The sequence below is a fragment of the Pecten maximus genome, chromosome 16 (assembly GCF_902652985.1).
Source record: "Pecten maximus chromosome 16, xPecMax1.1, whole genome shotgun sequence".
NCBI lineage: Eukaryota > Metazoa > Mollusca > Bivalvia > Pectinida > Pectinidae > Pecten > Pecten maximus.
Window position 1 is genome coordinate 16,820,692 of NC_047030.1, and position 27,817 is coordinate 16,848,508.

The following is a 27,817-nucleotide window of genomic DNA, read 5'->3' on the forward strand; positions in this document are numbered from 1 at the left end:
TAGGGAATCTTTTCAACTTCAACGACATACGAAACATAAAAATATACATCATATAATTATTGATAATTGTTTATTGCGTCACGCTATTGTAAACTGATGACGTCATACATATCTAAGCAACGTACAAATAAACAAAAGTTCAGTCCGCATGAAGAAGCCTGAGAGGGCAGAAAGGCTTTGCGGCAAAATCTTGTTTTTTGTTTATTTTTTATACATATGTATGGATATAAATAATACAAACAAAAATAATGATAAAAAAAAAACAAAAAAAAAACAAACAAACACAGACTTTTGTCCAATGTCAGCACATTCCTCGATCTGAATTAAAACGGACAAGTCACTCCAATTACATTGTCACCCTATGACAATCGTAATTTTCTAATTTTACACAACACTTAGCCTGATCAGATTTGATACATTATCGGCATTTCACCCACTCAACCTATCTATAACCATACAGTCGCCCAAACCCGATGAATATAGGGGAGGGAGTGTCTTGGTTCGGTTTGCCCCTTAGTGTCGCTAGCAATCGAAGGGGATGATGAAGATGTAAACCAGGAGAAATGTTACAGCTATTTCCACCAATCCAATACCCCGTTTATGCCTCCAGCACCAGAATACAACATGTTCTAACCATTGGTAAACAACCCGATAGGCGGAAATATTCACTAGCCACTCCACGAGTGCTCTCAAAACATAATAATTCCTTCAAGCAACAACCTGACTTTCAACATGTCACCACCTCACGAGACCAAAAGTAAACACCAATTTCCATATCGAAATTACATCGAAGAATTACATATAAAACATTACCAGCCGAGGTCCCAATTTTTTTTTATATTCACACTGTCAGACCATAGATCCGCATTTTACATCTTGGCTGTATAATGCTAGCACCTTCTTTCTTCTAAATGCTGACTGTGCATTGTCGATCACTGAATTCTGTTCCTAATGGGCAAACAATTTTAGAATAATATTACTTGTAATCTCGCTTTGAAACATCAGAACACTTATCTTATATTTGTTTAGATGAATAAAATGATATGAAATAAAGCTTATGTTAGTGTGATTTTATGATAAAAATTAAGAACGATATCTTAATTGTTAAAAATCTTGTAGCCCCAAGGAGATGAATTCGTTTGAATGTCGGAACATTCTGATGTGTTGAAAATATTCGCAATTTCCCTGATAAATTAATGTATTTGGAGCAATTTCAACTACAGTATGAACTACATGTACACATTATACATAAGTCAGTACAGTGTGCGGAGTACATTAAGTATACATACTACTTAAAACCTTCATTTGTCTATAGTCACAACATATAGTCCAATTGATACAGACGTCCTTAAATGACCAGAACTGTCGATTTGGTGTTCAGCAATACCAAACCAACCGAATTTATACAGCTACCTACCTAGCGACCTTTAACCCTTATAGTGCCGTAGGGCCGATTTCGGCCGATCTTCTGGTTTCCAGAGTGCCAGAAGGCCGATTGGGCCGATCTTTTGGTTTCCAGAGTGCCAAAGGGCCGATTGGGCCGATCATAAGGATTTTTAGAAGTAAATGTTTTTAATTGAATTGAGATTCGTTTTCATTGACCTTATACGGGAAATCGGGTAAATCTTAAAATACCGGACGTCATTTGATGACGTCATTATGACGTCACAGACGTCATTATATTATGACTTGCATACATACGTCGCAGTTATTATACATTGTTTCCTACGATTTGATTAAATAAATCATTTGTTCAGGCAAAGATTATGTAAAAATACGCAAAAGCCATGAACATATTATTTTAATCAGATTGTACTTCCTTTAAGTGAAAGATATCTAAAATTAATCTATTGATCTATTGATATTTTGTTTAATCAGATTGTATACATATGTTTTATTTTCATGATTTATTATACTATGTTGTTTGCTATCGTTAGATTATTTTGTTCTGTTTATACAATCTTCTTGACATGTAAAATAATGTTTGAGGAAATGTGTGCCTCCTAGGAGACATCCATCGAACCCGATATCGTGTCTGTGAGAATCGGGTCACAAAATATTTATCGGATTTTACATAAATAGTTGTTTTGTTTCGTTAAATACATGGACGTACAACTCACGATACTCGACCATTATACAAAATGTACCCCCGGTTTCACACAAAGAATGACTGTGACCTGGTGTAAACGTACATGTACTGTACATATTTTAGCGCGGCAGTAACTGAGTTTAACTTATCATTTTGCAACTCTATACTTATGTATTCATTGATGCGCTGAAATATAGAGTTCATTTAATATGTGTATTATTTTTATGTTTTCCTATTAGTTATCATTTTAGGTGCTAAAATGATGTGGAGTATTTGTTCTTGTTGTAATAAATACTTCTTCAGTAACTGCAGACGGATTTAATTTTGGAAAAAAATGAATCTCAAAACGATACCTGTATCATTCAACGTCCAAAATTAACCCAGGCAAACTACAAATGTAATTGGAAACACTGTCATAATGTATAAAATTGTTAAGTGAAACATGGCATAATGTCGTACATGTTTCTCCAAAACAATACGGACGTATTATATGGGTATCTCTAAGGCGTCTAGATTTCACTAGTGCCATACAAATATTTTTCCGTGAGCGTATATAATTATCTAGTATCAGTGCCATACAGACAGCCACAATGTGATTGGCTGCTCCATCTGTCATTTTAGCAGAAATGAGGAATTTTCTCAACACATCGTTATAAACTGCGATATCATAAGTAAGAAATTGTTTTGTTTTCAAATATATAGAAATAGCAGGGATAAGGAATTGAACCCTTTAATTTGGTATCCAAACATTAACATTTTCACTTCTTGAGAAGGTCGGGAAGATTCGACTAACTATCACTTCCTAACTCCCCCTCTCCCCTTCTTTTCATGCCATTTTCCTATAATTACAAAAACAACTTAATCCAAAATGCTCCATTTATCCATATACTATATAAATATATATATATAAAAAAAATTCTAATCGATTAAGTATAATTGAATAAACTCTCTCTCTCTCTCTCTCTCTCTCTCTCTCCTTTAAAAATACTATTTCTGATATGTCAATTATCACATTTTCGTTTCTTTATCACATTTTTTAATATTTGTTAATGTCATCATGTGACTATGCTATTGTTTATCATTGTGTTGTTATTATGGGAGAAGTCGTTTATAAGTTGGTAAAACTTGCTGACTAAGCCCTTTGTCATTTCATGTCAATGAAATACATGCATGTTTAAATTAAACTAAACATTTTCACACGAGATTTTTTTCATCATCATTGTTTACAAATGTACATATCTTTCCGGTAATCCTTTAATGTATAGAAATCCGTAAAAAATATAATTTCACTACATGTAGTAAAATGTTATTATTAATATCCAACGGTAGATTGTAAGCCCGGTCATCAAATTTGTGCGCTAAACTACAGGTCCAACAAAAATAGGATTTGATTTAGTTTTCCGTCCTATTAACAGTCAGAATCATCTACGGACGTGCCAGGTTTGGGAGGTGGGGGTAAATCAGAATACCCCGAGAAAAACCAGCGACCTTTGATCTCTACATGGGTTTCGAACTCGCGACCTAGAGGTGGAGAGCTATGTGTAAAAGCACGCGGCCTCCGCGGCCCCAGCAAATTTGATCATCCGTTACTAAACAGGGTTACTCTATTTTACATGCCAAGAAAGAGTTTGCTTTTCCATCTAACGACAGACAGTGATATACACGTAAATATATAATTATTAACTATACCAGAGAATATTCCATATTACTAACATACTTACTTGAAACAAATAGCGATCAAAGAGAACATCGTATAGTGACAAAATTATCAGTTTTTGTAAAAAAAAGAGGGTTATTTGGCGATGAATTACTACTGTGAAAAACTTAATTTCAAACACCGTTAAGACTAAAGATATCAACTTCAAATACATAATACGTTGCTACACTAATCCGTTCAAAATCTGCCCTGCAGGTAGGGCGTAAGAATTGTACCTGCTGCCCCCATTGCATGATCGTAACAGGCGACTAAATTGTGGACTTATCTTTTCTCTTCTTTCTTAACAACTTTCTTCTTCCTAATGTCTCCCTTGACACTGCCTCACTTTTGGCCTTTGGTTGAGCGTTCGCCCCTGTGAGGAAGGCTTTGGGTTCTGTCCCCTAGCCGAGACATACCAGAGTCTTTAAAAATGGTAGTTGCTACTCCTGCTTAGCGCTCAGCATATTTGGAGTGGGACGACTGGTTCGCCCGTTGTCAGTATAATGTGACCGGGTGGGGTGTGCTGCTGGATGTCTTCGGCAGTATGCTTGAGTGAGGTAGCACTATAAATCGGCAAAAGTTCCGGCCTATCACAAGGAGACTTAACATGAACATACCGCAGCCTCCCAAAACACACATACGCACTCACCACACGCATGCATGTCGCACGCACGGGAGGCCGTCCTTAAATTACCTTAGCTGTTAATAGGACGTTAAACAAAATAAACCAAACCAAACCAAACCAAACCGTTCAAAATAAGTAACACCTTCCTATAATATCTTTTATACAATCGAAGAGAACCGGTGTGTACCGAATAAATTGCTTTTTAGAAGAAAATTAACCGGTGACGAAATTGATGGCCAGTGACCAAATTGACAGCTCTAGAAGAGAGTATTTCATGGATCGAACCATACTATGTTTGTGTATATGTAAATATAACTGACCATGATATGTTTTAAGGTCCCGCCATGAAATGGGTTGTAGGTGGGGCTGAGGCATACAGTGCTACCTATAATCGTCCCGCTTCAAACTTTTGTTCTGTGTTATTAATGCTGATGAAACTTAGTGGGTGGCATGATAATGTGACATCATACTTTATAAAAAAATACGGAATTACATTCAAGATGACCACAAATAGACTACTTTCATATGGAGGCAGGGGCATTTTTGTCTTACAGTCATCTCTAGTTTTCGATAAAATTGAATGGTTAATATAATGATCTGCAATACTAATGTCCCCTAGCTCTAGTCTGCGAATTCATTCGCAATAGTGGTTGGCCGACTTTCCTGGCCATATGTGAAAAATAAAGTTTGCAAACACGGTCTAAAAGGCACTCAAACATATTGAACAATAAAAAGTACAGGCTTGAATTGGTCATTGATTTCCAACGTATCGGACGGGTATTTTCTACTCTAAGGGTTGGCATGTTTAAAGGTTACTGCTACTGCATGTGTATGGTAATTGGTTCCGGAATGAACTACAATTACAGTATTAAAACTTGTGTTCTTGATGCATATTGTAACAAAATAAGTTTATGTTAAAGTAACTAAATTGAAGTTGTTTAAAATGTCACTTGTTAACTGAAATACCGACCTGTTTCACATCGGATAAATTATATAAGTTACACATCTCTGACGTGATTACGCGCGTGTATGTTATTGGCAAATCGTACGTCATTATCTTTGACGTGACGAGAGCCAGCGGGCTATTTGTTGTATGTCGCGTCATGGAATATTGACGTCATCAATATTGTAACGTCATATTTGGCAAATTCAAAAATCCGGCAGTGAAAGGGTTAAGCAATAAACTGCCTAGATGCGGCAGACCTACTGGTATAACTGCCACATGTGTCACAGACAAACTGAATGGTGCGCGCTAGCGCGCATTGCCACACCAAATGTAAATATGTGGCGTTAACTAGTATTACTGGAAGGTTGAGTTCCACCAAACTGCTGGATACTATGAATACTGGGGTTGTCATGTAGCTGTGTTCTATTGTTGAGGCCATGTTGAAATTGTTCTGTAAGAGGAACATGGGAGTCATTCTGATTATCAATTACTCGGCTGTCGTCTTGTTGAGATTCATCAGTAAGAGGGCCGATGGAATTGATCTGATTACTGATAACTTGCTTGCCGTTACCATCGATAGTGTTTGGTTGGAAACAAAGTCTTTCGGCAGCCTCTGTTGCTAGAATAAAAGGAGAAATACTAATACTAATACTAATACTAATACTTGTAATCGCTAAACATATGGTGTCATCACATAATTCGAAACATTTAAAACTACTGTGTGGGTTGTTTTTTACTTCTAATTTCTAGTAAAAAAAAGGGGAAAAAACACCTTTGTTGAATATTATTGAATTAAAACAAAATAAATGACATCTATCTATTATTTGGACATATCTCAAAAGAATGGAACGACACAATTTTTGGGAATATTTACGCAATATAGATCTCTAATTTTCATCAAATAATATTTGGTACTAACATTTGTTATGCTGTGAATACAGTAAATAATCATAATATATGTGCATAAGTTTAAACATTTACCGGTCATTTACTTTAATATCATTTTTGATGCAAACAAAATTGAAAGATTCTGATGAGGATTTTTACCAAAACAGAATCGTCTAACTGTCATACGTATGTACTTACCACTGGATGGATGTTCATTGACCAATTTCATTAGTTTGGTATTCTCTTGACCATTATCACTTTCTATCATGCCTGAAAATACATATCAACACATAAAAATTTATACTTCAGGTACTAACAGTGTATTACATATGAACGCAGATATCTTTATACTACATGTTCTAACAGTGTATTACAATACAACGCAGATATCTTTATACTACAGGTACTAACAGTGTATTACATAATAACACAGATATCGTTATATTACAGGTACTAATAGTATATTACATATCAACACAGATAACTTTATATTACAGGTACTAACAGTGTATTATATATCAACATGTATATCTTTATACTACAGGCTCTAACAGTGTATTAAATATCAACGCAGATATCTTTATACTACATGTACTAACAGTGTTTTACATATCAACATAGATAACTTTATACTATAGGTACTAACAGTGTATTACATATCAACATATATATCTTTATACTACAGGCTCTAACAGTGTATTAAATATCAACGCAGATATCTTTATACTACATGTACTAACAGTGTTTTACATATCAACATAGATAACTTTATACTATAGGTACTAACAGTGTATTACATATCAACATATATATCTTTATACTACAGGTACTAACAGTGTATTACATGTCAACACAGATATCTTTATACTACAGGTACTAACAGTGTATTACATATCAACACAGATATCTTTATCTACAGGTCTTAATGGTGTACACACCCTAGTGATAATAAATGTGACAGTTTTCTTTTTCAGCTCAAGCGATGAATATATTAAACATTAACAATATCAAAAGGACGGAAATATTGAAAATCGTCGATGAGGATTTTTACCACAACAGGATCGTCAAACTTTCATACGTATGTACTTACCACCAGCTAGATATCCATTGACCAATTTCGTGGGTTTGGTATCCTCTTGTTCATCATCCCTCCCTACCATACCTGAAAATACACAGATATATTTTTATCACATAATTGAGCTGTTATCCAGTGAATTTGACAGTGTAATATATTTTGTATATGTAACTAGTTACATATACCCTAGCGCAAATTTGATTGGCCAGCCTTATCACATTTTCCCACGGTTATTGATATTACTACGCGTCGTAGTACTACTCTACGCTTCGTAGTAAACATGGACGACACGATACTGTTTACAGTGGGCACATTCGTCCAAATCGATGGCAAATACAAAGGAAAGGTGGTAAAGGTAATGCAGTCAACTGCTGGTCCTCTGTATAGAGTTTATTTAATGAAACTGACTTTGAGGTTGATTTGAGTGGAGATAGATTAGCCCTGAACGAAACTGAAAACGTCCCGTCGGCGTCGGAGCAGACGACAGAGACGTCGACTGGGGAAACCAGACAAACTCACGATCAAGAAAACAAATCTCGATTTGCTGATGTTCAAAATGATTCCATTCAAGACTTTGTTGATGCAGAGGCAAATAAAATCACTTTAAGCAAGACATTTTATGATTTGAAAATTTTGAAAATGTTCATGGCGAAAGAAAATGAGGATAGGCCCATCCATCATATCCCACCATCAGAGCTATGCCCACTGCTTTCCAATTTCTTTATCACCGTCAGGAAATCTGATGGTTCTTATTATGAACCCAGTTCACTCAGGTGTTTCATGGGCAGTTATGACCGTCAGTTACGAAGATTCAGATACGGGTACAGTCTTGCTACTAGTAGGGAGTTTTCACAGCTTCAAGACGTTTTAAAATCAAAACAACGTGAACTCAAACGTAACTCGTTAGGAAATGGCCCCCAAAAAGCTGACTCGATAACTGGACAGGAAATAGAAACACTCTGGAGTACAAAGCAACTAGGACAACATAATCCGGACACTATTATAAACACTTTGTGGCTTTACAACACTATCCATTTTGACCTGAGAGGTTCACATGAACATCGGTGTATGACATGGGGAGACGTTTCACTGTGTACAGATTCCGATGGACAGGAATATTTGGAATTTAAGGAGCGTCAAACAAAAACTCGATAAGGAGACAATCGTCGCGATATTCGACAAGTTACTCCCAAAATGTGGGCGAATCTTGAGAGACCTGAACAAGGTCCGCTCGATGTCTACAAGTTCTATGCTGAAAAGATTATCCTTTCTACATCGCGACACATACCAATGTTGCAACTATACGCGAGAAAGACCAATGGTTTAAGAGACAGGCTATAGGCCCAAACAGACTTACCTCATTGATGAGGAAAATGTCAGTCGCAGCTGGACTCTCCGGAGACAAACGTCTCACAAATCACAGTGCAAGAAAACATCTTGTACAAACACTTGTAAACAAAGGAGTTTCGCCAAATACCATCGTCCAATTTACTGGGCATCGTAATTTACAATCTGTTGATAATTACAGCCACATCAATGAGGAAACTCACAAGAACATATCCAGATTGCTATCGAATCCAAATTCTACCATTAATCCTATGACAAATTTGCAGAACAACGTTTCAATGAACGCCTCGGCCCTGACAAGTGTGCAGAACGTTGTAAACACTAACTCAACCACCACGTGTGTGACGGGACCGAAATCGGCCAGTACATCCACTTTTCAGGGAAATGTGCATACCCTGTTTGGTGGTAACGTGTACTGTGGACACTTCAGCATCAACATATACAACAACTCTGATAACTCGCCTCAAAGACCTCAAAAACGTCGCCGGATTATTGTGTCAGATTCTGGCAGTGAGTAACTTTCGCACAAGGTCATGGTCACATTACGGAGTGTCGCGCGCTCTGACGTCATACACTAGGTCACACATTTGATCAGTTCAGAGACAATACATTTATCTTAAATACTTTAAATGTGTTGACAGTAATGTGCTATTTATTAAATTCATTTGAGTCAATATCGTGTTTTATTATTATTATTTTTTTCTGTAGACCACGTACAATTTTTAATGGCGGACGCATAATTACTCATGGGATATTTCCTAATGCTGTGAATGTCGACCGTTTCTAGTTTATAGACCTGCATTAAAATTGTAATATTTTAATTATGTGATAAAAAGTATCTTAAATGAGTTTTCATTTCATATGAGATTTTATGAAACTCGTCTAGAAGTTTTTATTTTTGCTCGCCTTTGGCGATGAGGATTTTTACGACAACATGATCGTCAAACTTTCATACGTATGTACTTACCACTAGATGGAGGTTCATATGAAATGAAAACTCATTTAAGATCCTATATATAATACAGGTTCTAACAGTGTATTACATATAAACATATATATCTTTATACTACAGGTACTAACAGTGTATTACATCTCAACACAGATATCTTTATACTACATGTTCTAACAGTTTATAACATATCAACATAGATATCTTTATACTACATGTACTAACATTATATTACATATCAACTTATACTACAGGTATTAATGGTGCACACACCCAAGTGATCATCAATGGGTGATTTTTCTTTTTCAGCTCAAACGATGAATATATTATGCATAAACAATATCAAAAGGATGGAAATATTGAAAATCGTCGATGAGGATTTTTACGACAACAGGATCGTCAAACTGTCATACGTATGTACTTACCACTGGATGGAGGCTCACTGACCAATTTCATTAGTTTGGTATCCTCTGGGTCATCATCACTCCCCGCCATACCTGAAAATTCATAGATATGGTTTATTACATATCAACTTAGACAACTTTATACAGTGTATTACATATCAACACACATATCTTTATACTACAGGTACTAGCAGTTTAGTACATACCAACATCAAAATCTCTATACTACAAGTACTAATAGTAAATTACATATCAACATAGATATATTTATTAACTAGAACTGTCGCCAGGATGGCTGACTAATACCCCCGAAATCTGCACGAGTCAATGGTGAATTGGAACTGTTAATTAGAGGCTAACTAAGATAACCCAGTGATATAATGACCAGTTGCCATAGCAACCATAATTTTGAGAAAAAGAAAGTGAGATGCACATCTACACATGGTTCTCTATATTTGAATTAAGTTAGGGTTATTATCGGAAAACCTGTTTTTAGTAACCACTTGCCATAACAACCATAATTTTGAGAAAAAAGAAAGTGGCATGCACAATAATATCTTCACATGGTCCTCTATATTTGTGTGAAGTTTCATTGAAATCGGCCCTTCATTTTTTTTATTTTTTTTAATAATTTTTTTATTTGTATGTCGGCCCTTCAATTTAGGAGGAGTTGTCCGGACAAACTTAAAGTTAAGGTTTTTTTATCGGAAAACCTGTTAATAGTGACCAGTTGACATAGCAACCATAATTTTGAGAAAAAAGAAAGTGGTATGCACATCTATACATTGTCCTCTATATATGTGTGAAATTTCATTGAAATCGGCCATTCGGTTTAGGAGGAGTTGTCCGGACAAACTTAAAGTTAGGGTTCTTATCGGAAAACCTGTTTATAGTGACCAGTTGACATAGCAACCATCATTTTGAGAAACAAGAAAGTGACATGCACATCTACACATGGTCCTCTATCTTTGTGTGAAGTTTCATTGAAATCGGCCCTTCGGTTTAGGAGGAGTTGTCCGGACAAACTTAAAGTTATGGTTCTTATCGGAAAACCTGTTTATAGTGACCAGTTGACATAGCAACCATCATTTTGAGAAACAAGAAAGTGACATGCACATCTACACATGGTCCTCTATCTTTGTGTGAAGTTTCATTGAAATCGGCCCTTCGGTTTAGGAGGAGTTGTCCGGACAAACTTAAAGTTATGGTTCTTATCGGAAAACCTGTTTATAGTGACCAGTTGCCATAGCAACCATAATTTTGAGAAAAAAGAAAGTGGCATGCACATCTACACATTGTCCTCCATATATGTGTGAAGTTTCATTGAAATTGGCCCTTCAGTTTAGGAGGAGTTGTCCGGACAAACTTAAAGTTATGGTTCTTATCGGAAAACCTGTTTATAGTGACCAGTTGCCATAGCAACCATAATTTTGAGAAAAAAGAAAGTGGCATGCACATCTACACATTGTCCTCTATATATGTGTGAAGTTTCATTGAAATTGGCCCTTCAGTTTAGGAGGAGTTGTCCGGACAAACTTAAAGTTATGGTTCTTATCGGAAAACCTGTTTATAGTGACCAGTTGCCATAGCAACCATCATTTTGAGAACAAAGAAAGTGGCATGGACATCTACACATGGTCCTCTATATTTGTGTGAAGTTTCATTGAAATCGGCCCTTCGGTTTAGGAGGAGTTGTCCGGACAAACTTAAAGTTAGTGTTTTTATCGGAAAACCTGTTTATAGTGACCAGTTGCCATAGCAACCATAATTTTGAGAAAAAAGAAAGTGGCATGCACATCTACACATCGTCTTCTATATTTGTGTGAAGTTTCATTGAAATCGGCCCTTCAGTTTAGGAGGAGTTGTCCGGACAAACTTAAAGTTAGGGTTTTTATCGGAAAACCTGTTTATAGTGACCAGTTGCCATTGTCCGGACAAAATGCGTCTACAGACGGACGGACGGACGGACGGACGGACAACCTGATTCCAGTATACCCCCCCTAACTTCGTTGCGGGGGTATAATAAAGGGACTCATAGTGTACTTATCTCAGTGAGTATACATGCCAGATATTTGTTTAAGCCCAAACGATAAATATATAACTTCAATTATGCATTTACAGTATCAAAATGACTACATGTCATATAGAGATAATTAAGTCTAACCATTTTTGTTTTTATGTCTGTGTATAAGAGCATCGTATATACTTACTTTTGTATGAAGTTTGTGAAAGAATTGGATAGATGTGATAATTAGGCAATGTGTTGTCTTGTTCTTCAAAAACTGAAAAGTGATATTAAAACATGGCATGGTTGGAGTGCTTATTGAAGTCTTCTTCCACATACAGATAACTTATTAAAGGAAAACTAAAGAGAAAAATAGTGATAAGTTATAAATGAGCAAGAATATTAAGCGGTCCTCACATTACACAAATGTTAGCGCTGGAAGCAATCCGCTAGATATGATTGCGGTAATGATAGCTTTCTATACATTGTTTTCTATACATTGTTTTCTATGACAAGCATTGTGTGTGTACTGATTCACCATTGCACTGATTTGAGTTCGTCAAATAGAACGTGTACAGAACAAAGGTAACCTACGTCTGTACAAGGTAACCTACGTTTGTACAAGGTAACCTACGTCTGTACAAGGTAACCTACGTCTGTACAAGATAACCTAGGTATGTAAGAGGTAACCTAAGTCTGTACAAGGTAACTTACGTCTGTACAAGGTAACCTACGTCTGTGAGAGGTAACCTACGTCTGTACAAGATAACCTAAGTCTGTACAAGATAACCTAGGTATGTAAGAGGTAACCTAAGTCTGTACAAGGTAACCTACGTCTGTACAAGGTAACCTACGTCTGTACATGGTAACTTACGTCTGTACAAGGTAACCTACGTCTGTGAGAGGTAACCTACGTCTGTACAAGGTAACCTACGTCTGTACAAGGTAACCTACATCTGTACAAGATAACCTACGTCTGTACAAGGTAACCTACGTCTGTGAGAGGTAACCTACGTCTGTATAAGGTAACCTACGTCTGTGAGAGGTAATCTATGTCTGTACAAGGTAACCTATGTCTGTACAAGGTAACCTACGTCTGTACAGGGTAACCTACGTCTGTACAAGGTAACCTACGTCTGTACAAGATAACTTAAGTCTGTACAAGATAACCTAGGTATGTAAGAGGTAACCTAAGTCTGTACAAGGTAACCTACGTCTGTAGAAGGTAACCTACGTCTGTATAAGGTAACCTACGTCTGTACAAGGTAACTTACGTCTGTACAAGGTAACCTACGTCTGTGAGAGGTAACCTACGTCTGTACAAGGTAACCTTCGTCTGTATAAGGTAACCTACGTCTGTATAAGGTAACCTACGTCTGTACAAGGTAACCTACGTCTGTACAAGGTAACCTACGTCTGTATAAGGTAACCTACGTCTGTGAGAGGTAACCTATGTCTGTACCAGATAATCTACGTCTGTACAAGATAACCTACGTCTGTGAGAGGTAACCTACGTCTGTACAAGGTAACCTACGTCTGTGAGAGGTAATCTATGTCTTTACAAGGTAACCTACGTCTGTACAAGGTAGCCTACGTCTGTACAAGGTAACCTGCGTCCGTACAAGGTAACCTACGTCTATACAAGGTAACCTACGTCTGTACAAGGTAACCTACGTCTGTACAAGGTAACCAACGTCTGTATAAGGTAACCTACGTCTGTATGAGGCAACCTACGTCTGTAAGAGGTAACCTACGTCTGTACAAGGTAACCTACGTCTGTAAGAGGTAACCTACGTCTGTATAAGGTAACCTACGTCTGTAAGAGGTTACCTACGTCTGTAAGAGGTAACCTACGTCTGTAAGAGGTAACCTACGTCTGTAAGAGGTAACCTACGTCTGTATAAGGTAACCTACGTCTGTACAAGGTAACCTACGTATGTACAAGGTAACCTACGTCTGTACAAGGTAACCTTCGACTGTACAAGGTAACCTACGACTCTACAAGGTAATCACGACTGTACAAGGTAACCTACGTATGTACAAGGTAACCTACGTCTTTATAAGGTAAACTAAGTCTGTACAAGGTAACCTTCGTCTGTACAAGGTAACCTACGACTGTACAAGATAACCTACGTCTGTACGAGGTAACCTACGTCTGTACAAGTTAACCTACGTCTGTACAAGGTAACCTAGTCTGTACAAAGTAACCACGTCTGTAAGAGGTAACCACGTCTGTAAGAGGAAACCTACGTCTGTATAAGGTAACCTACGTCTGTACAAGGTAACCTATGTCTGTATAAGATAACCTACATCTGTACAAGGTAACCTACGTCTGTATAAGGTAACCTACGTCTGTACAAGGTAACCTACGTCTGTACAAGGTAACCTACGTCTGTACAAGGTAACCTACGTCTGTATAAGGTAACCTACGTTTTTATAAGGTAACCTACGTTTTTATAAGGTAACTTACGTCTGTATAAGATAACCTACATCTGTACAAGGTAACCTACGTCTGTACAAGGTAACCACGTCTGTATAAGGTAACCTACGTTTTTATAAGGTAAACTATGTCTTTACAAGGTAACCTACGTCTGTACAAGGTAATGTACGTCTGTACAAGGTAACCTACGACTGTACAAGGTAAACTACGTCTGTATAAGGTAACCTATGTCTGTATAAGGTAACCTACGTTTGTACAAGGTAACCTACGACTGTACAAGGTAACCTACGACTGTACAAGGTAACCTACGTCTGTACAAGGTAAACTACGTCTGTACAAGGTAACCTACGTCTGTATAAGGTAACCTTCGTCTGTACAAGGTAACCTACGACTGTACAAGGTAACCTACGTCTGTACAAGGTAATGTACGTCTGTACAAGGTAACCTACGTCTGTACAAGGTAACCTACGTCTGTATGAGGTAACCTACGTCTGTACAAGGTAACATACGACTGTACAAGGTAACCTACGTCTGAACAAGGTAATGTACGTCTGTACAAGGTAACCTACGACTGCACAAGGTAAACTACGTCTGTATAAGGTAACCTACGACTGTACGAGATAAACTACGTCTGTACAAGGTAATGTACGTCTGTACAAGGTAACCTACGACTGTACAAGGTAAACTTCGTCTGTATAAGGTAACCTACATCTGTACAAGGTAACCTACGTCTGTTCACATAATGGGAAACGACCATATACCTAGCAATTTTACACTTTTATGAAAAAGAGAAAATAATCACGAAATAATACGTAAATATAAAATTATTGTCAAAGCGATCACTGTAGCACAGCCTCATGACTGATTATTCTGCATTCTACCATGTTTGCTATGCAACGACAGTTTTGATTGGTTTAAAACCATGTATTATTTTCCAATAATACACGCTGGTGAGTCAAGGCTGTTACAATATTTTCCCTCAAATCGTGCATTTGTAAACAAACATGGCGGCGCCAAAACGTTTGAACGTCGGAGACCGTGTATTTTACAACGGAGAAAAGCAGATTGTTAATTTCTTTCCACCCAGAGCAGACTTTGCTAAACAATATGTTGTAAGGTTGGAGAGCATTTCTACATGAATTATTTGCCGACATCCCCGAAAGTTATCGAAACGGCTTGGAATTGACGTCAGCTTTTGAATATTAATTAGCACGCGCGCCTTATCGCTTCTTGTGAATTGTAACAGCTATGTAGCGACACATTTCCCGGGGTTTCGTTGCCGTTTTTTCTATTAGAAAGAGGTAGATCTCAGAACTAAACAGTACATGGTAGAATAGATATAATCAACTTTGACTCGTGTATTGTTGCAGGATATACAACTCGGACTCGGATATTTTGCAATTTTAATTAATAACTCAGGCCTGCGACCTTTGTTATTAATTTAATTCCAAAATATCCTCGTCCTCGTTGTATATCCTGCAACAATACACGAATCATCGTTAATTATTTCTTAAACATACTTATACATCTAATTTATACATACCAATAACATCTGTGTCGTCAACGGGTGGTTCCACACTATGAGCGATTCCAACCTCAACACTTTCTGTAACTGAGTCAGCTGAAGGGGACACTTCTGAAAGATCAGACATAGGAGTGATTTCAACAAATCTATTTAACGATTATATCTTGGATTTATCAGTTTCATTTTTGTGCTGAATGGAATTTGTTCCTGTTGAATTCATCCGAATACCAACTCCATTCATCACCAAATGTGTTCGACAAAGCAAGTTCCGATTCATTTCAACATGTTTAAACCATGCATTTTCACATGTCTACCAATACGGTCAAGTCTGAGAATCTGTGCGTGTTTTGTTGATGTTGGGCCCTGGTTTTATCGATGTTGATTTAGAATTACGTTTCGCTATTATTTCGGTATTATCTGTTTTAGGTTGTTTCAGCTAAGCAATACAGTTAAATAATATTTCTCGACCTTCATTTATTTTTATAATAAAACAAAAGGACATTTACCATGTAGGTATTTTATATCCGCGTGAATATGGAGTAAAGCGGACTCTAGTTATAAGTGAGCCATAAACCACGATCAACCAACAGACACGACGAACTATTCTTACATTGATACATTCATTGTCTATAGGAAAAGTCTCGCCTCTCCCTCAACTTTCTCTGTTTCTAACAGACACGACAGACAACTTAGTTATGATGATTCTAATTTTCTTATTGTAAACATTTCATTTCTATTTATTTATTAGTTAATAATATATAATGGACACATGCTTGCAACCTCAATGTCCATATCAATGTCCATATCAATGCCAAATTATAGCATAATGTAAAAATTCCTGGGTGAAGTGAAATTGATTGTTCAACCATGTCCACATAGGACATTTAATAGCAAAAGGGAATGTTCCTAGGCTTCAGAATTTTTAATAACAATTACAAAAAACAAAAAAAAGAAAAAAAAAAGGGATTTCTCGCTCATCGGGCTATTCATAGTTAAGATTTAAAAAAAAATCATGGCCTTGATTGTAGATTAACATAAGGATTTATCAACCTTTGAAGAACTATTTACGCGTGAACAACCTCCTTTGTCCATTAGAAGTTATGTGGCACTATCATTTATTATGCTATAACCAGAACTAACAACATATTTGCCTCCACATGTGTATAGGCATATTTAAAAACACTACCGTTGCTTTAATGAGATCATAACATTTCTATTTCTGAAATCGTTCAAGACATGAAAGAGGAGACCTCTGTGGAAAAATATGAAAAGGACGATAACTTTTGCAAAAATTTCGTATGAAAATGCGTATGTAACATATTTACATACCTCTGTGATCCCTCTCGTTATCACGGGAATTCACAAGACGGGCATTCTCATCTTCGTCGATGACTGGAAACGAGTTAGTGACAGGGATTACATTACACGGAATTAATTGATTAAACAATTAAAAATCGATTTCAGCTAAACTCATTCTTAAAACAGATTGACATCGTTTAACCTGTTATTAAAAACTTCGATTTTTATGTGATTAATATTTTCTAAAGTGATATTCCCAACTTGATACTGATAAAACCTCAAATTCAACAAGATGGTCATGGCCCTTAGAGATCATCTGACAATTGAATCATTATATATAGAAAGCAATTTTTTGAGCCCTCTGTCTTTAAGAGTCGGACAAGCCTCTCTTAAATAAAATATAATTGCCCTCCCCCAGTGATGTTTCACATCAAATTTGGTATTAATCTGCTTTGGAATCAAGGTGGAGGAACATTTTGAAAATAAAAGTTTAATGGCGGACGGCGACTGACGGAGCACGATTGCTTTAGTTCATCTTGACCCTTCGGGTAAGATGACCAAAAACCCGATTTTTTCCTCAAAGGTTTTTTTTTTTTTTTATTTAAGAATGGTTAAAAGCCATACAAATATGATGTCAATTTGGCGCTTGTCTTGTGAACATTACACGACAAAAAAACTTTCTTGACTTTAGGAGTTTTTTAAGACATTACTGCTGGCCGCCATGCACTTCAAGGCATAACCGGCGAGGTGACAATACAGATACTAAACAGTTGCATGGCAAGCAAGAAAATAGGAAGGAAAAACCCTCCGTTGTATCCCGCTTTAGACGGACGATTCAAATATATATTGAAACTTGTACATACCATTGGGGACTACATCACCATTCCTTTGTCCACGCAGAGGAATGTTTTCACCCGTAAGCGAAACAGGAGATCCCGGCCGACCTTAAATGTCCACATACATTTGTAGATATACGATAAATGTGAAAAGATAGATCTCACACTACACAGATTTTAAAGCATGATAAAAATACTATCGGTTTGAAGGTAAATGCATAACTGAATGTGAAACATATTTAGGCAAACTTTACAGTCCTCCACGAAAAAAAAATCACTCGTTGTGCAAACGTTTAAGTACGAGTTTGATGAAACACAAATCTCATCGTCGCAAAATGTCTTTACCCTTCCGGAATTCCTGGTCTTGTTATCTTTCGACTTTTCCATTGTCTCTTTGTGTATTAATCTTATTTATTGAGTCATATAATTGTGAATTATGATAACGATTACGATTTTCTATCAGAGCCGATTAATCGATTTTCCTTTTTGAAATACCTGTGATACGTTACCACTTAGTACAGTAGGATACTTATATATAAACTACAATCAGCTGGATTTGATTCCAATGTACAACGAATAGAAATAAAAATTGGAAAGCCCATAAACAAGGTTTACGTTCTACTCACCTGTCACTACGGGGACTGCTTGTATGGGTGTATTTCTGCGTGTATTAAGAACTACAACGAAATAAATTATAATATACATTACAAGTATCCCTTTAATAAACAATTCATTGTCTTCTTGGGGGTGGAGTGCCACAGCAATGTAAAAAAAACAAAAACAAAAACCAATCAAATCCAATATGTTATCCAATAAAATATCACAAATTAGTGTAATTTACTAGTCAGAGTTCGCTAATTTATTTTCCATATGATATTATGCAGTGAAAGAAAAATATGTATATTTAAGTAATCTAGCCCATTTCTTCCAGAGTCGGCATTCAGTTCCTGTACAAATATTACACCTGTAACAATGTCAGTATACTTTTGGGTATGGTAACTTTCTCTGATCTGATCATAAAGGCATTTAGCTTTAGGTCAGTTTCTAAACATATTGATGAATAAATATAGTGTTTTATGATTAAGAGCATCATATTATCAACCTTGTTACTGATGTGATTTGATTTAGAAAAGTCAAAAAAATGAAGTTTCTTTATTAAAGGAAAATGGAATGAGGTGGTCATCGAGAAAAGATTCAAATTTTTGTATAAATTCTTAAATTTGTGAACAATTCCCATATTGTTTAAATCATTGTTTCTATTTCAGGTTTGCAACGAAAACAATAAGGACTATCAACATCTCCAACTCTAAAAACGATGAGAATTAGCTATTAAGATATGATGTTTTATTCTATATTGCAGCCACTGTTATTTTGAATCTCTGTGGAAAAGGTGCTATATATATATTCGTTTTCAAAGTATCCTCGTCATTTCAAACATTTCATTCCATTTGCTTTTTCCTGAGATATAACATTGTTTTTACGAAAAACATCGTAAAAATCTTATTTTCTGTTCTTATGCATTAAAAGATATTTTCATATGTATTGGAATGTAAGGTACATATAAGGTTTCTTGACGGTAACACGGTTACATTAAAAGCATAACTGGCCGTCTTAGGTAACATACTGCTTGTAGGAGGTACTACACAACCTAGTACATCTGAGTCAGCAGGCTGTTCTACAGTGAAGGGTGGCTCAAAACGAAAATACATCTTTACATTGGATTGTATGAGACACACTTATTAGCGCCATTCAATACCAGTTCAGAGTTAGATTACTATAAAGCAACATATCAATTAAATTGTCTTCAACGATGCTAAATGTCTAAAGTGTTGATATTAAAGAGGCAAATGGGAAAACACAAGATAGGCAGAAAGAAATATCAATTCCTTATAATTCACTATAATATTTTTATGATTCTAAATATTGTATTTCCAAACAGAGTTCTTACATCGTTGTTGTAGCCTCTGACATCTGAATGTTATGGTGTTACCTGAAATATGTGAAAGAAAATAGAAAAACCAAATGTTACTCAAAATAATGTATATCCCTTAAGCCAATCATCAGGTTACCTATGATGAAGTTAAGCAATGTTGTCTTTTTGAAAGATAACTTATGTAGAAACTTATTCATTTTCAATATAATTGGCGGTTCTTTGTTGATTCCCCCCCCCCCCCAACTTTTGTTGTTCATACGCTTTCTTGTGTACATCTGTAGTGAAATGATTACATAGGAACTTATTTGATTACAAAGAACAACAAACGCTACATTATTGGTATACTCACAGCGGAAACTCGGAAGGCATGAAACGTAGAAAATGATTCTTTAATTTTTTTTCTACATCTGTAGTTAATTGATTCTCGTTTTTGTTTTATTGAAATACAACATTTGTTTTGGTGCACACCAACTATGCCGCCTACAATTTTTTTTGTAAAGATAAGCAAAATCAGTAAGCACGAAGGCTGTCGATGTCTCGAAATTATATGGAATATATTATAATAAAGCATTATCTATCATATACATAAAATGATTTCAATACTCACCACACCCACAAAAGAATACTATAAGTACTAGCGCTACCACCATTATCGACACTATTGGTATTAATCTACAAAAGAAAGGAAAGCGTTTATTCATTTTACATGACAGTTGATGTCAATTTTTTAAAATATATTTAATGGTGTCTTATGGAATAAACAAAAACTCTTCATTATTTCCCTTCTGATATACTCGATTTATTTATCGATCAAGGATAATCATTTACAGAAAGGGCAAAAGTTATTTCCCGTGATGACAGTTTCCCAAACCCCATTTTGATATATGTATAATATAGCGACATTCCTGAGAATATGGCATAGTGTACATAAATCAAAGATTTGATACCAAGAATAATTAAACCGATATAATATACAAATTTACATGTTATATATGGCTGGCCTTTAGCACCATTAATAAATCCAAAACAGATAATGTCGCCTTTGATGTTACAGTTGTGCTGGTATGTTTTCTGCATCAGCTGTGTTTTTAAATATTAGTAACACGTATACTATCTCTAGTATTTTTGTCACACACTGATAAACTACTCACGTAGTGTGATAAAATATACCACAGGACCAGACAGAATAATTATCTATAGTAAACTATTCACGTAGTATGATACAATATACCACAACACCAGACAGAATAATTATCTATCTATCATAAACTATTCACGTAGTATGATACAATATACCACAACACCAGACAGAATAATTATCTATCTATCATAAACTATTCACGTAGTATGATAAAATATACCACAGGACCAGACAGATAATTATCTATCTATCATAAACTATTCACGTAGTATAATAAAATATACCACAGGACCATACAGATAATTATCTATCTATCATAAACTATTCACGTAGTGTGGTAAAATATACCACAGGACCAGACAGAATAATTATCTATCATAAACTATTCACGTAGTGTGGTAAAATATATCACCGGACCAAACAATAATTATTTATCTATCATAAACTACTCACATAGTGTGGTAAAATATATCACAGGACCAAACAATAATTATTTATCTATCATAAACTACTCACATAGTGTGGTAAAATATATCACAGGACCAAACAATAATTATTTATCTATCATAAACTACTCACATAGTGTGGTAAAATATATCACAGGACCAAACAATAATTATTTATCTATCATAAACTACTCATGTAGTATGATAAAATATATCACAGGATCAGACAGAATAATCATTTATCTATCAATCAAGTAAAGCTCAAGCAGGAAAACATTTAATGAGAATATGTTGGTACCTGTCATGATTTGGAAGTTATCGTGTTAGAAATGACAAGACCAGATCATCGGCTATAACTGTTTCTACCACAATACGCTCTGTTATTCCACTCTCAAGCCAATATATAAATGTGCCGACTGTAGGATAAATATATGTTATATACCACTAGTGGTATATGACCTTCCGGTCTTTTGATTGGATAAGAATTTGAACATTGACCCAAGCTGCAATTGTTATTGACGTCATCAATAATCGAAAGACGTCACATCACCGGGTCCCGGACGTCACCGGTAGACTTTATTTGCATAGGCGAAATTATACTTGGCCACGTTTCCCTTTGATTCAAGCCGATATTATTGTGGTAGAAACAGGTCACACGACTCGTGATTGTTGTATATGGAATTTATTTCACACTCGTAAGTTATTTTTTAAAAGTTTCAAAAGACACTCGCTAAAGCTCCTGTCTTTTGTAACTTTTAAAAAATAACTTACTCGTGTTAGATATTCCATATCCAACAATTACTCGTTGTGTAACCTCTATTTCTGACGAATGATATCTGTAAAAACTATACATTATATAAAATTGTATTGATGACCCTAATTACGTTTGTTTTTCACATATTTTTAATTTTTTTTTAAATTTTAATTTTGTGATTCTGTTAGTAATATCCAGAAGGGAGACAACTCCAGCTACTTACTATTATACGCTATATTATCATATTACACCATACATCTGTATACCGTTTATGATAATTCCATTTTCGATAGGAGTTGATGGTACATGTTCTTTTGCAGTGATGTATCTGTCATTAAAGTGATATTCCGGAATTTGCATTGTTGATTGGTGTTTTACGTGTACATCTAGGTATATGTTTATACTTACATCTTTAAAACGTCAGTGTTGTCTGAGGGCAGATAAGGTCCTGTTGTAGGGCCTTCCTGTTCACCTAAAATAGAGTAACATTTTTGCATCAGGCTCACGTTACCCATAAGAATGTTTGATAGACTGACGACATAACGCCTATATTTACCACGGGAATATATAAATACCATTTAACTAGTAAACTTAGTTAACTAAATTTACTAGTTAAATAGTTGTATACAAAATTCAGAAAGCAAAACAAAGGATAGCAGAAAGAAAGAACGAAAAATCCGAAGATAACAGAAAAATTACAAAAACTTACTGATTTCTGAAATCGTGCGTATTTGTAATACTTTGGCATCAGTCGCTCTGGCGTTCTGGAGGAACACTCTCACAGCCACCGTGTAAGTCGTATTCGGGGAAAGGTTGGGGAGCTTCATATCGGTAATGTTACGGTCAGGATCTAGATGATAATATGTATATATTTCATATAAAAGGGAATATATTTTATCTGTCTGAGTTTGAATAAGCAGAGATAAAATAGACCTAACATTTAGAATGTATTTAGAAAACAAATCAAAGATAATAATATATAAACAATATATAAAACACTTTTCTTTTTCTTTTTCTAACGTCTCCTTAAAATACTTCCTTTGTTTCCGATTTTCTTATCTATAAATATATCAATAAAGTTCTTGATGATGATAATCATGAAATTGAATGGATTATGGGTCTATTCTACCTCCATTTTCAGATTTTTACGCGATTTTGACCTGATGTAGTCGCCTCTTATCAACACATTCGGCCTTTAAATTAGCATCACCGACGAGTCCTTGAAGGACTAAACAGCAGTATGGAACTTACTCATTTTGACTCTGTTGTATCTCTCAAGTCGTATTGAGATGGGTTAATATCTTGTGTGTCTTTTGTAAAAATCATTTGAATACAATAGCTATTGGATATGTAATACTTTATCAATATTCATATTGGATCAGTGCTACCATTACATACATAACAAATGGTTGGATAACATTTTGTGTGTCTTATACAATCTTGCAAAGTATTTCGATGTTCTAAAAGCCCAACCGTCAGGATCTTGTGTTAGTCCATATAAAATATATCAATAGTAAGAAAACATACCAATATCCCTCTCCTGTTGTCTCAGCAAGGATTCATTGCGAGGTCCATATATGCGAGCAGCTATATATCCCATCATGCTTTGTGGCCGTATCACGTTGATAAGTAGGATCGCCGAGGTCGAAGTTATGTTAGTTGCCTTCACCTCAGGAGGATTTATCTGAGGAACTGTAAAGAAAATATATTGTATTAAAACTCAAGTTACTAAAGTAAACACAGATATCGTACTTAAATGTTCTCCTCGGTTGTTAAGTAAATTTGCTGGTTTTTTGTGTGTGTTTCAGACAGCCATACGCTAATGGTACTTCATCTGAAACTTTCCTTTTGTTAAAATAATTTCTCTTCAACTTTGCCATTTGACCTTTGACATTCTTTTGAAATGTTTATTTCATCTATCGTCTTTGAGGTATTAACACTTAAAGCCCTTAATCATCATTTCTTACTTATCCTTCAAGGACGAAATAGCTGTAAAATTTAAGTCATCTATGGCGCTACTCTATCTCTCAATTTGTATTCAAATGCGCTAATACCCTCTTGGGTGTCTTTTGTTAAAATCTTTAGATAACAGTAGTAATTGGCGATGTAATGAATTATCAATACATATATTAGGTCAGTGTGTCAACAATGCATTACATTTATTGGAAATTGTGGGTTAATTGGATAAATGTATTAATTCATATAATGAGATCCTGAAAATTACAGTTGCCAGTATAGGTCAACGTCACTTTATGCATTATATTTTTTTTCTAACACGTCCCTTGCTAGGTTGACTTATCATAAACAATGAGAACATTTTAATATCTCAGTCCTCGGTTGATGTATTTTCAAAGGTTGATATAACCATACATGGACTTCATCAAAATACTATAATTGTATATCATAACACCGTAATGTACCTGGAGGGCTAGTTGTCTTGGTGTTGTTAGTGTCAGCAGTGCTCGGTAGGCCACATTGTTCGTTCAGGAGTATGATCTTCCCATCCTTGCACCTGGAAATATTATTATGCAAAACGAAGGTACTTTATAGTCATTATAAAAGAGGTTTCCTTATTTCATCAATACAACTTTTACACTATCAACTTTATATCGTTCAAGCATTATAGTTTTATAAATCACAATAATAATCATTTTAATTATTAACGAACAATTCACTAGTGGATCCAGGGGGGGGGGGGGGGGGGGGGGGGGGGGGGGTCCCTCTTATCGAAAATCTTATCGCCAAAAAAGAAAATTCGGCTCGGGCCTACGGCGCTCGCATTACCACTAAATTACTGGACCCCTCCCCCCCCCCCCCCCTTTCAAATTCCTGGATCCGCGCATGCAATTGCATACTGTTTTAACTAGGACTTTACAGATCTATTGATTTACGGATGCAAAAATAGTGTTTACACTATCAAAAAGTACATACTTGGGTGTCTGAACCGCTATACAGTTGCCTTCAGTAGTCTCTGTATAATTTGTTGGACAAACACACAAACCTGGAAAAGATTTTCATGATATAAGATTGAAGCGAAAAAGCTATATCAAGTACAAAGTGTGAATAAATGTTGAAACATTTTGAATAATTGAAACAAAATATTCAGGTGATCTTTCTGTTAAAATTTTATGCCTCAAAGAGATTAAATCCAACTATCTATTGATACGACAACGGAGTGTAAAGGAATGACTCAGAAACTATATCAATCCATACACGGCGTGTCAATGCAACCCATAATCTTTAATCTAACATGATATGTGTATCATAATAAACTTTACTATTAAGATCATTATTGACATACCAGATATATCACACATTCAAAACAAATTGAGAATCAAAAGTGTTGACACCTGGGAGGTGACCAAAATCAATACTAAAAATCGGTCGACAGAAATGTCACAATCGGGACGGTACTGTGTAAACGCAATATTATTCAATATTGAATGTCAAAAGAACGTTCAGTACATATATATCCGTGTCAATACTCAAATGAATTAATTCATTCCGATCAAATATTATTTTATTAAAATAAAAAAATATAAATCCTGTCGGATGAACTCAACTAGATATATACATTAAATTTAAGCCGTATCGAAAAAATTATCAATATGATGGTAATAAATAAATGCAGCATCAGCTCCACAGTCCAGTTTAACTGGAATGATACACAAAAACCTATGTTAATCACTTACAATCATGTAGAAGAATTCTGTTGTCATCACAGACATTTTTCACGCACAAATCTTCCCTGAGACCACAGTAGCCTCGTGATGTGTCACAGACACATTTCTCAGATCCATCCGACTGTACTACTGGTACCGTCTCTGTAACCAACACATGGGAATATAGAACTGATACATTACACTTTAACACCATTTGATAGCACATATAAACCTATTAAAGATTTTGATGGATTTTACAAAATGCACAAGGCTTTTGCACGCTTCAATAAAAATAAGAATTTGCATGCAGTGTCGAAAATTAGTAACATTGCATTATATGTCTGCTTCGTTTGTCTATCAATCGTCAGCATTGATATATAACCGTTTTATTGATATATTACTGATTTATTAATATATAACCAACTTATTGAAATAATGTCGATTTATTGATACATTACTGATTTATATTACTGATTTATTGATACATTACCGATTTATTGATATATTACTGATTAATTGATATATTACTGATTTATTAATATATTGTCGATTTATTGACACATTACTGATTTATTTGATATATTGTCGTTTTCCTTTTTTCATACTTTAACACCACCCATTACGCGTGTAATAGAACATTTAACATATACACTTCAACACAATCCATAGCAAACTTTATAGGACTAACACAATATTTATAACACTTTAAATCATGAACAGTCATTGAGCTGACTTACATGTATATCATATGACAATGATAAACACTAATAACGACCACCTTAATTATGTTTATCAACATATCTCTAAATGAAGAAAGCTTTTACGAAGCCTAAGATATTAACTTTCAATTTAATTCGGAATCATTTACACCAAAATACGTACTACTAAAAAAACAAAGAATATTTTACTATAATTGTTAGCTTCAGGATATGGGTTCATTTTAAAAAGTGTTTCCTCAAATATATTTCAGAAAAACACAATATGTTTAACCTAGCTGTTGCCCTTACCTTAACAGACAAATCCATGCACACGTATTTTAATACATATAGTGAGCATGTGACCTTTACAATATTGGGTCATGTATGTTTTGTATCAAGTTAGAATAAGATAATGTGTACAGGTATGTTTATAACATCAACGTACCTGGAAAGTAGCAAATCTTCCCAGATGTAACTGCCAGGCCCACCACAAACACAACCACCTGGAAATCAAAAACGAGCTATATCAATGTCGTAAACATATGCACACGCGACTACATATGTGTATGTGTATTTGTACGCGTACTTACCACAGCGGGAAAAGCCTGGGTTTGTTTAACAAGCATCACGGTTATATTCCTCTGTAAAAAGTAGAAAGAAATACTGATAAACAGTGTGAAGGATAAATATACTTCACATAATGTGATGAAATATTAGCTGGATCTAAAAATAGCAAAATGGAAATCCCTACATCAGCCAATTACGTAATACTATTAATAGGTCCATGCTATTTTCACTTATGTAAAATGTGTAGCAAGTGTACGCTGTTACACTTTTAAAGGCAGTAATATCAAGATAAACAGATTAGTTTAATTTCCATTCCCTGGAATGTGTATGATGGGTAATAAGCTAATTATAAACGTGAGTTATAATCGACCATTACACATGATATGGTAATAACATACACCAACTACAATTGAAATATAAACGACGTGTCTAGACGCTGGGAATGACATCAATGGTACTTAGTCTTCAATTCAGTTAATCATACATCATTTC

The 27,817-nt window shown here is 35.3% G+C and overlaps 1 protein-coding gene across 1 annotated transcript; it reads right to left on the reverse strand.

The window, feature by feature from the left end:
* Positions 1 to 53: 53 nt before the first annotated feature.
* LOC117345071 lies at positions 54 to 27,458 on the reverse strand. The gene is made up of 20 exons (XM_033908014.1): positions 27,349 to 27,458; positions 27,204 to 27,261; positions 26,091 to 26,222; positions 25,330 to 25,399; positions 24,819 to 24,910; positions 23,926 to 24,090; positions 23,108 to 23,248; positions 22,807 to 22,870; positions 20,665 to 20,729; positions 20,073 to 20,114; positions 18,751 to 18,801; positions 18,152 to 18,232; positions 17,319 to 17,381; positions 16,008 to 16,100; positions 12,230 to 12,301; positions 10,041 to 10,112; positions 7,335 to 7,406; positions 6,443 to 6,514; positions 5,695 to 5,975; positions 54 to 1,427 (listed from the first exon to the last, which is right to left on the reverse strand). The coding sequence occupies exons 1-19, from the start codon at positions 27,382 to 27,384 to the stop codon at positions 5,701 to 5,703; spliced, it is 1,716 nt and encodes a 571-aa protein (XP_033763905.1). The 5' UTR covers positions 27,385 to 27,458; the 3' UTR covers positions 54 to 1,427; positions 5,695 to 5,700.
* Positions 27,459 to 27,817: the final 359 nt, after the last annotated feature.

Bases quoted from the DNA above. Each gene is read 5' to 3' on its own strand.
- LOC117345071 (XM_033908014.1), bottom strand. From the start codon at position 27,384: ATGCTTGTTAAACAAACCCAGGCTTTTCCCGCTGTG. The intron at 25,400-26,090 runs GTAAGTGATTAA...AATCTTTTCCAG, and splicing joins CAGAATTCTTCTACATGATT to GTTTGTGTGTTTGTCCAACA. The intron at 20,115-20,664 runs GTGAGTATTGAA...CACATATTTCAG, and splicing joins AGTATTCTTTTGTGGGTGTG to GTAACACCATAACATTCAGA.